This window comes from Schistocerca nitens, chromosome 2, assembly GCF_023898315.1.
Source record: "Schistocerca nitens isolate TAMUIC-IGC-003100 chromosome 2, iqSchNite1.1, whole genome shotgun sequence".
Classification (NCBI taxonomy): domain Eukaryota; kingdom Metazoa; phylum Arthropoda; class Insecta; order Orthoptera; family Acrididae; genus Schistocerca; species Schistocerca nitens.
This window is the reverse complement of record NC_064615.1, coordinates 790,500,589-790,511,113: the sequence shown is the minus strand read 5'-3', so window position 1 is coordinate 790,511,113 and position 10,525 is coordinate 790,500,589. Positions and strand designations below refer to the sequence as shown.

Here is a 10,525-nt window from a genome sequence, read left to right as displayed (position 1 = left end):
GGTAACTATTGTGTATAGTCAAACCACTGAACCTCACAGGCTTTCGACATTTAGAGGACCTGTGACACAGCTATGTTATGTCGGTTGCATTCAGTAATGGCCCACTTCTTTTGCTGTCAATCGTATATCATCAAATTCACAATAAAGAAATGTGACACACATTACAATTGTTGGACTAACGTCTTGGCAATTTGGATCGGGTATCTCTAATGTGATTATAGTAAACATGTATCAGGACAAAACATTTACATTCGCAGAAGTAATATGTTGTCCGACTCTTCCCGGGAAGTACTCTATCGAAATTTCCACTGTAACTCTCTCCGTGAAGCACAACGTGTTTCTTGCACCGTCTGTCACTGGGATTTGTTAAGCATCTCTGCAACGCCCTCGCGCCGACTAAACGATTCCGTGACGAAACGCGCCGCTCGAGTTCGGATCTTATCTATTTCTTCTAGCAGTCCTCTCCCAGACTGATGAAGAATACTACAGAATCGGTCTAACAAGTGCCTTGTAAGCCAGTTCCTTGGTCGATGAGTTACATTTCCTTAAGATTCTTCCTATGAATGTCAGTCTGGCATCAGCTTTCCCTACAATTTCTTTTGTATGGTCTTTCACTTAAGGTCGCTCTGGATAGTTACTCCTATATACTTTTCGGCATATACTGTTTCTCGTCAATAGTGTGACGGTACAGTAGTGGATCTCTTTTCCTATGTATGCACAATATTTTACATTTCTTTACGTTCAGCGATAAAGCACTCATGCTCAAATCGTTATAGGCACTGAAAGCTAGCTGAAGCCGGATATGAGCTCAGCCGAAATTTTTGCGTAGAATCTAACGGTGTTCCGAAAAGATAGGCTAAACAAGGTTGGCGGTGGCATCTTTGTTGCTGTTTGAAGTAGTTTAACTTGTCGCGAAATTGAAGTAGATACTTCCTGTGAGTTAGTATGGGCAGAGGTCATTCTTGGCAACCGGAATAAAATAATAATTGGATTCTTTTACCGACCTCCCAGTTCAGATGAAACAGTTGCTAAAAGGTTCAAAGAAAACTTGAGTTTGATTTCAAACACGTACCCGACTCATACGATAATAGTTGGTGGTGACTTTAATTTACCCTCTATATGTTGGCGAAAATACATGTTTAATTCCGGAGGTACCCATAAAATATCGTCCAAAATTGTGCTGAACACATTCTCTGAACATTATTTCGAGCAGTTAGTTCATGAGCCCACGCGAATAGTAAACGGTTGTGAACACACACTTGACCTCTTAGCAACAAATAATCCTGAGTTAATAACCAGCATCAAAACCGATATAGGGATTAGTGAACACATGGTTGTCGTAGCGAGATTGAATATTGTAATCCCCAAATCCTAGAAAAATAAGTGAAAATATTTCTATTCAAAAAAGCAGATAAAAATTCACTTGACGCCTTCCTGAGAGACAATCTCCACTCATTCCAAATTAATAATATAAGTGCAGACGAGATGTGGCTTAAATTCAAAGAAATAGTATCCGCAGCTGTTGAGAGGCTTATACCAAATAAACTAACAAACGACGGAGCTGATCCTCCTTGGTACACAAAACGGGTTAGAACACTGTTGCCGAAACAACGAAACAAACATGCCAAATTTAAGCAGACGCAAAATCCCCAAGATTGGCGATCCTTTACAGAAGCTCGAAACTTACCGCGGAGTTCAATGCGAGACGCCTATAGCAGTTTCAACAACGAAACTTTGTTTTCGAAACCTGGCAGAAAATCCAAAGAGATTCTGGTAGAATGTGAAGTATGTTTGCGCCAAGAAACAATCAGTGCCTTGTCTGTGCGATAACAATGGCAGAAACTATCGAAGACAGTGCTGCCAAAGCATATTTACCAAACACAGCCTTCCGAAATGCCTTCACAAAAGAAGACGTGGTAAATATTCCAGAATTCGAATCGAGAACAGCTGCCAACATGGGTAACGTACAAGTAAAATCCTCGGAGTAGTGAAGCAACTCAAATCACTTAATAAAAGCAAGTCTTCTGGTCCAGACTGTATACCAACTAGGTTCCTTTCTGAGTATGCTGATGCATTAGCTCCATACTTAACAATCATATACAATCGTTCGCTAGAGGAAAGATCCGTACCCAAAGACTGGAAAGTTGCACAGGACACACCAATATTCAAGAAAGGTAGTAGGAGTAATCCACTAAATTACAGGCCCATATCGTTAACGTCGATATGCTGTAGGATTTTAGAACATATATTGTGTTCGAACATAATGAATTACTTTGAAGGAAACGGTCTATTGACACACAGTCAAAATGGGTTTAGAAAATATCGTTCCTGTGAAACACAACTAGCTCTTTATTCACATGAAGTGCTGAGTTCTATTGACAAGGGATTTCTGATGATTCCGTATTCCTGGATTTCCGGAAGGCTTTTGATAGTGTACCACAGTCCGCCCCCGGTAGCTGAGTGGTCAGCGCGACAGACTGTCAATCCTAAGGGCCCGGGTTCGATTCCCGGCTGGGTCGGAGACTTTCTCCGCTCAGGGACTGGGTGTTGTGTTGTCCTAATTATCATCATTTCATCCCCATCGACGCGCAAGTCACCGCAGTGGCGTCAAATCGAAAGACTTGCACCAGGCGAGCGGTCTACCCGACGGGAGGCCTTCGTCACACGCCGTTATTATGCTGTACCACACAATCGGCTCGTAATAAAATTGCGTGCTTATGGAATATCGTCTCAGTTATGTGACTGGTTTCGATTTCCTGTCAGAGAGGTCACAGTTAGTAGTAACTGACGGAAAGCGATCGAGTAAATCAGAAGTGATTTCACACGTTCCCCAAGGTAGCGTTATAGGCCCTTTTCTGTTCCTTATCTATATAAACGATTTGGGACCAATCTGAGCAGCCGTCTTCAGTTGTTTGCAGATGGCACTGTCGTTCATCTACTAATAAAGTCATCAGAAGATCAAAACAAACCGCAAAACGATTTAGAAAAAATATCTGAATGGTGCGAAAAGTGGCAGTTGACCCTAAATAACGAAAAGTGTGAGTTCATCCAATGGGTGCGAAAAGGAATTCGTTAAACTTCGGTTACACAATAAATCAGTCTAATATAAAAGTCGAAATTCAACTAAATACCTAGGTATTACAATTACGAACAACTTAATTTGAAAGAACACATAGAAAATGCTGTGAGGAAGGCTAACCAACGGCTGCGTTTTATTGGCAGGACACTTAGAAAATGTAACAGACGTACTAAAGAGACTGCCTACACTACGCCTGACGGTCCTCTTTTAGAATACTGCTGCGCCGTGTGGGATCCTTACCAGGTAGGACTGACGGAGTACATCGAAAAAGTTCAAAGAAAGGCAGCACGTTTTCTATTATCGCGCAGTATGGGAGAGAGTGTCACAGAAATGATACAGGATTTGAGCTGGAAATCATTAAAAAAAAGGCGTTTTTCGTTGCGACGGAATCTTCTCACGAAATTCCAATCACCAACTCTTTCCTCCGAATGCTAAAATATTTTGTAGTCACCTACCTTCATAGGGTGGAACGATCACAACGTTAAAATAAGGAAAATCAGAGCTAATACGGAAAGATATAGGTGTTCATTCTTTCCGCGCGCTACACGAGATTGGAATAATAGAGAATTGTGAAGGTGGTTCGATGAACACTCTGCCAGGCATTTAAATGTGTCTTCCGGCGTTTGCTACTTTCTCATGGCAACCACATCATCTGCGAATAGTGTTACATAACTCCCGACGCTGTCTAATAGAACATTTACATGCATTGTAAACAGTATCTGCCCTTTCACAGTTCCTTGTGGTACTCCATAAATTACATTTGATCAGTATATTGTGTTCCATTAAGAGCCACCTGTTGAGTTCTATCTGCTAGGAAGTCTTGAATTTATTCAAAAATCTGCTGCGATAATCGGTAGGCTTGTGTATCTGTAACTAAACAGCAGTGCAGGAAGGTGTCAAATGCCTTCCTGAAGTCAAGGGACACGGCATCAATTTGAGCGCTGTCGTTATTTGTATCTATCCTAATACTCTCCTTAAAATGAGTATGACCTGCGGTTTTCTTCAATCGCCAGATATCCTTCGTTGCTCCATCGATGTACGATAAACTGCTGCTACGAGGGGACAAGTTCTTTCACACTATCTTTGTACAATCTTATAACTATCTCACCAGGTCCCGATTTCTTTCCACTATTAAACGATTGTAGTTGATTTTCTATTCTATGATCGGGTATGTCAGTATCTTACATTTCGACGTTTGTACAATTATTGAAAATGGGGACCGTGTTACGATCTTCTGTGGCGAAACAATTTGGGAAGACCGAATTCAGTATTTCGGTCTTCTCTCTGTTACTTGTTCGTGCTTCAGCCAGTACATGAGGACCTCTGTAAGCACTGCGGCAATACTTACTCCCACTTCTGAAGTATTTACGTGAGACAATGGTATCCGTTTTTACATTTCCATAACTACTTTGCTTTGGCGGCACCTGGGCGAGGTGTCGGTATCTCATGATCTTCAAAGGAGCCCTAAACTTTCTGTTCCTGTTCGCCTTTCTAAGATGTTATCGTAACAGCCCGTGTTTTAAGGTGCTCGAGTTTCTCTCCACTGTGGTAGCTTTTCTGGGACTCTGCCGTTTGGAGGCATGCATGACGACATAATTGCGAAAAACAGTCGCTCTTGGCACGCATATCCTGGAAGTATGTGTATAATCTGCATTGTTTCATTTCGGACGTTCAGCGCCAGGGCAGATTCCTTTTCAAAACACAGCCCAGCGGAACAATATATCTGCCTGGAGTTTCCTTCCGCACGGAGGCGAACAGGGATTCAAGGAATCAAGGTAGGGTCTGACTCCCTGCAGTTTATGGTTCTTCGGCGCTTCCCTCGTTGTCCGCGGAGTTGAACTTGCTTTCTCAGCGGCTTCTCATTTAGCTATTCATGCAATTCAACATAGGATATCTCAATGTATTTAAATATTGGCAATCAGTACCTGATTTACATTCCATTAAATTGTGGAGATTAATCTATTCCGTTTCGATTTGACTCTTTCTTCTGGGTTTGACTTGTATTACAGGACAGTCCGTTAAAAATTGTCACATAGCAGTACCTATGGTATGAACAGCCTCGTGTACAGCAGTTAGCGGCTGTTGGAGCTCGCAATATGACCACAGTAAACGATGAAAGTTATTTACCGTGCATGGCAGTAATTGACCGGACAGCTCTATCCAGTGCCGATGTGACCCTGGCGCTCTCACCTGTCTGAGTCGACACCTCGACACTGTCTGCTGCGAACTAGAGTATCTGCACGGATACTATTTTCTCACCAAATATGTCGTAAAATCACATTACCTCGGACTGCAAAAAACAGGCAATCGACGCCGCTGGCCTACTGTGAGGCAAATGTCCGCTCTATGACAGACTGCAGCACGTCTAGTTGATCGACATATGGTGGCAGAGGCGTCATCAGATACAAGGAGAGATATTGATTCCACGCCTTTGCCGCAAAGAAAACGAACTGCTAGATTTTGAGGTCGTAACACTATCCCAGACAACTCTATGCCGCACGCTGGCATTTCAACACATGGGTCTGTGCAGCGAGGAAAGAGTGCTCAGGCACGCACTCGTCAAGTTCTTCCAGAAACCACTGTTGGTAAGTTGTGGTCTCACATAGGAATGACGTTCAGGGAATTCACCAAAGTTACATCCACTCTCAGCATACAACGACTTTTATGGTCTTTGATTGCCGCTTTTGCAAGCCCCACAACATACCGAATTACTTCTACGTCTACATCTACATCTACATGACTACTCTGCAATTCACATTTAAGTGCTTGGCAGAGGGTTCGTCAAACCACAATCATACTATCTCTCTACCATTCCACTCCCGAACAGCGCGCGGGAAAAACGAACACCTAAACCTTTCTGTTCGAGCTCTGATTTCTCTTATTTTATTTTGATGATCATTCCTACCTATGTGGATTGGGCTCAACAAAATACACTCCCGGAAATTGAAATAAGAACACCGTGAATTCATTGTCCCAGGAAGGGGAAACTTTATTGACACATTCCTGGGGTCAGATACATCGCATGATCACACTGACAGAACCACAGGCACATAGACACAGGCAACAGAGCATGCACAATGTCGGCACTAGTACAGTGTATATCCACCTTTCGCAGCAATGCAGGCTGCTATTCTCCCATGGAGACGATCGTAGAGATGCTGGATGTAGTCCTGTCGAACGGCTTGCCATGCCATTTCCACCTGGCGCCTCAGTTGGACCAGCGTTCGTGCTGGACGTGCAGACCGCGTGAGACGACGCTTCATCCAGTCCCAAACATGCTCAATGGGGGACAGATCCGGAGATCTTGCTGGCCAGGGTAGTTGACTTACACCTTCTAGGGCACGTTGGGTGGCACGGGATACATGCGGACGTGCATTGTCCTGTTGGAACAGCAAGTTCCCTTGCCGGTCTAGGAATGGTAGAACGATGGGTTCGATGACGGTTTGGATGTACCGTGCACTATTCAGTGTCCCCTCGACGATCACCAGTGGTGTACGGCCAGTGTAGGAGATCGCTCCCCACACCATGATGCCGGGTGTTGGCCCTGTGTGCCTCGGTCGTATGCAGTCCTGATTGTGGCGCTCACCTGCACGGCGCCAAACACGCATACGACCATCATTGGCTCCAAAGCAGAAGCGACTCTCATCGCTGAAGACGACACGTCTCCATTCGTCCCTCCATTCACGCCTGTCGCGACACCACTGGAGGCGGGCTGCACGATGTTGGGGCGTGAGCGGAAGACGGCCTAACGGTATGCGGGACCGTAGCCCTGCCTCATGGAGACGGTTGTGAATGGTCCTCGCCGATACCCCAGGAGCAACAGTGTCCCTAATTTGCTGGGAAGTGGCGGTGCGGTCCCCTACGGCACTGCGTAGGATCCTACGGTCTTGGCGTGCATCCGTGCGTCGCTGCGGTCCGGTCCCAGGTCGACGGGCACGTGCACCTTCCGCCGACCACTGGCGACAACATCGATGTACTGTGGAGACCTCACGCCCCACGTGTTGAGCAATTCGGCGGTACGTCCACCCGGCCTCCCGCATGCCCACTATACGCCCTCGCTCAAAGTCCGTCAACTGCACATACGGTTCACGTCCACGCTGTCGCGGCATGCTACCAGTGTTAAAGACTGCGATGGAGCTCCGTATGCCACGGCAAACTGGCTGACACTGACGGCGGCGGTGCACAAATGCTGCGCAGCTAGCGCCATTCGACGGCCAACACCGCGGTTCCTGGTGTGCCCGCTGAGCCGTGCGTGTGATCATTGCTTGTACAGCCCTCTCGCAGTGTCCGGAGCAAGTATGGTGGGTCTGACACACCGGTGTCAATGTGTTCTTTTTTCCATTTCCAGGAGTGTATTTTCGCATTCGGAAGAGAAAGTTGGTGACTGAAATATCGTAAATAGATCTCGCCGCGACGAAAAACGTCTTTGCTGTAATGACTTCCATCCCAATTCGCGTATCATATCTGCCACACTCTCTCCCCTGCTACGTGATAATACAAAACGAGCTGCCCTTTTTTGCACCCTTTCGAGGTCCTCCGCCAATCCCACCTGGTGAGGATCCCACACCGTGCAGCAATATTCTAACAGAGGACGAACGAGTGTAGTGAAAGCTGTCACTTTAGTGGACTTGGTGCATCTTCTAAGTGTCCTGCCAATGAAACGGAACCTTTGGCTCGCTTTCCCCACAATATTATCTATGTGGTCTTTCCAACTGAAGTTGTTCGTAATTTTAACACCCAGGTACTTAGTTGAATTGACAGTCTTGAGAATTGTACTATTTATCGAGTAATCGAATTCCAACGGATTTATTTTGGAACTCATGTGGATCACCTCACACTTTTCGTTATTTAGCGTCAACTGCCACCTGCCACACCATACAGCAATCTTTTCTAAATCGCTTTGCAACTGATAATGGTCTTCGGATGACCTTACTAGACGGTAAATTACAGCATCATCTGCGAACAACCTAAGAGAACTGCTCAGATTGTCACCCAGGTCATTTATATAGATCAGGAACAGCAGAGGTCCCAGGACGCCTCCCTGGGGAACACCTGATATCACTTCAGTTTTACTCGATGATTTGCCGTCTATTACTACGAACTGCGACCTTCCTTACAGGAAATCACGAATCCACGGTCTGCTCGGCGCTATTCGAGAGGAATAGACTGTTTAGCTGGCTCAGTGATTCACACTCTCCTTTCCTTCATCTAGAAAATATTAACACGTATGTAACTTTGACCGACAGTGTATTGCCATGTATCTTGCATGAGGACCAAAGCCGATGTAATGTTGAAAACGTTCCAAAGTCTGCTAGTTGTGATGTAAACAACGGTCTGTATGGAGTGGTGAGGAAATGCTTGGATGTAACCTGCCTTCGGAGTCGAGTCGCTAACGCACGCCTGGGTGGTGGCGACTCGCTCGGAGCTTGGCGGTTCGAATCCAAGTGCTGGGAGAAATTTTCACCACCATTATTTGGTCTGTAAAAGGAGGAATGGTGGTGACGCACAGTTCCTAATCACCAGTTTTGCTTCAATGTCTTGGATTAAGCTTCAAATTCTTTCTCTGTGTCTCATCAAGAAAGGGCAAGTCGGACTGGGTCGTTATGCTCAGCGGTCTGTTCGGCGCTATTCGAGAGGAATAGACTGTGTAGCTGGCTCAGTGATTCACACTCTCCTTTCCTTCATCTAGAAAATATTAACACGATACGACACTAGACACAGACACACATTCCGTACTGTCAACTAGGCTCATTACTTACACGTAAGACACAGCTGTTACACGCCGATTGGAATGCATTTCCGATTGGGCAGCTAAATAAAACTTCAAGGTCTCCAATCTAGCAGTGCTACACGGCTCTCCTTTTATATCAAGACAGAGTGCTTCTTTATTTTTTCTTTCACTTAATTTTGGAAGAGGTATAAAATGTTCAGACCGAAACAGCATGCACATATTACGCATTCAGCTGTGGCACACGAATACTTCACAGGGTTTTGCAGAACAGTTTCAGCTTAAGACATGCTTTACACGTAACGTACTTCTCTACAAAGAAGGATTACCCACCAAGAAAACTCAGTTGAGGATAATACGGCGTCTAATAGGGGGCAAGATTTGATTAACGGGGCTCACATCTTAAACATACCGAGTAAAATAATAACTTGATATAATTCCAGTATATCATAGGCAACTTAAAAAATTAAAACACTTGTTATTTGGCTATTTTATAAAACTAAAAGTGTTGTGTAGATTTTGTTTACATCTATGTTTATTTTCTTCTATGATCTCAATGAAAGTGTTGAGTTGTGCATGTGCATTTAGAGTACGTGTTTTCTATTTACGATATGATTCCTCAGAACTCTGACTGACTGTTGGCAGTTCATGTTGTGTGTGGCTTGTGTGGGTAAGTTATTGAATTTATTGTACCTATGGTGATCGATTCTAAAAAGGATGTGTGTGTGTGTGTGTGTGTGTGTGTGTGTGTGTGTGTGTGTGTGTGTGTCTGTGTGGAGGGGTGAAGAAGGAGGTGGGAGGTGTTATTTGTTCCACGTAATGTAGAAGCGCAATTACTCGACTGCCATTCACTGCACGGCGAGTGGCTTTAGCAGAAGCGTGACGGCGTTTCGCCACCCACAGAGCTCTTGACCGCAGTGGAGTAACAACCTTCACGGTACTAGTTGCTGCAACGATGCCATGTTAGCAGCTGGTGCTACTATGCACTTGCTGTGGCTCAGCGTAGACGGAGAGAGTGTGTCTTCATTACAAACTCGACAACTTCTCTGTCATTATACTTACGATTTTGGGAAAAAAATCACACGCTGTTCGTGGAAATTAAGTGATTTATTTATTAAATGCCAAAGTCATATGCATATTTCACAATGCCTTCGTCTGAGGATTACTACTCGCTTTCCGAAAAAGTAAAAGAACCTGAAATGTAAGTTGGGGAAGTGTTTGGGTCTTTGCTTCCTTACTCTTTAACGTATTGAGACAATGAGCGTATCACTTACGAAAGCGACTGAAACGTTTGCTGATACGAGTCACTATATACACTCCTGGAAACTGAAATAAGAACACCGTGAATTCATTGTCCCAGGAAGGGGAAACTTTATTGACACATTCCTGGGGTCAGATACATCACATGATCACACTGACAGAACCACAGGCACATAGACACAGGCAACAGAGCATGCACAATGTCGGCACTAGTACAGTGTATATCCACCTTTCGCAGCAATGCAGGCTGCTATTTTCCCATGGAGACGATCGTAGAGATGCTGGATGTAGTCCTGTGGAACGGCTTGCCATGCCATTTCCACCTGGCGCCTCAGTTGGACCAGCGTTCGTGCTGGACGTGCAGACCGCGTGAGACGACGCTTCATCCAGTCCCAAACATGCTCAATGGGGGACAGATCCGGAGATCTTGCTGGCCAGGGTAGTTGCCTTACACCTTC

At 45.0% G+C, this 10,525-nt stretch overlaps 1 protein-coding gene across 1 annotated transcript in view; it reads left to right on the top strand.

Annotated features, from left to right (window-relative positions):
- The first annotated feature begins 5,595 nt into the window (after positions 1 to 5,595).
- The window catches only part of LOC126235335 (valine-rich protein-like), a 39,028-nt gene continuing 34,098 nt past the window's right edge, over positions 5,596 to 10,525 (top strand). Inside the window, exon 1 of the mRNA XM_049944057.1 lies at positions 5,596 to 5,664. Coding sequence (XP_049800014.1) covers positions 5,596 to 5,664 — 69 coding nt within the window. The remainder of the gene's footprint in view (positions 5,665 to 10,525) is intronic.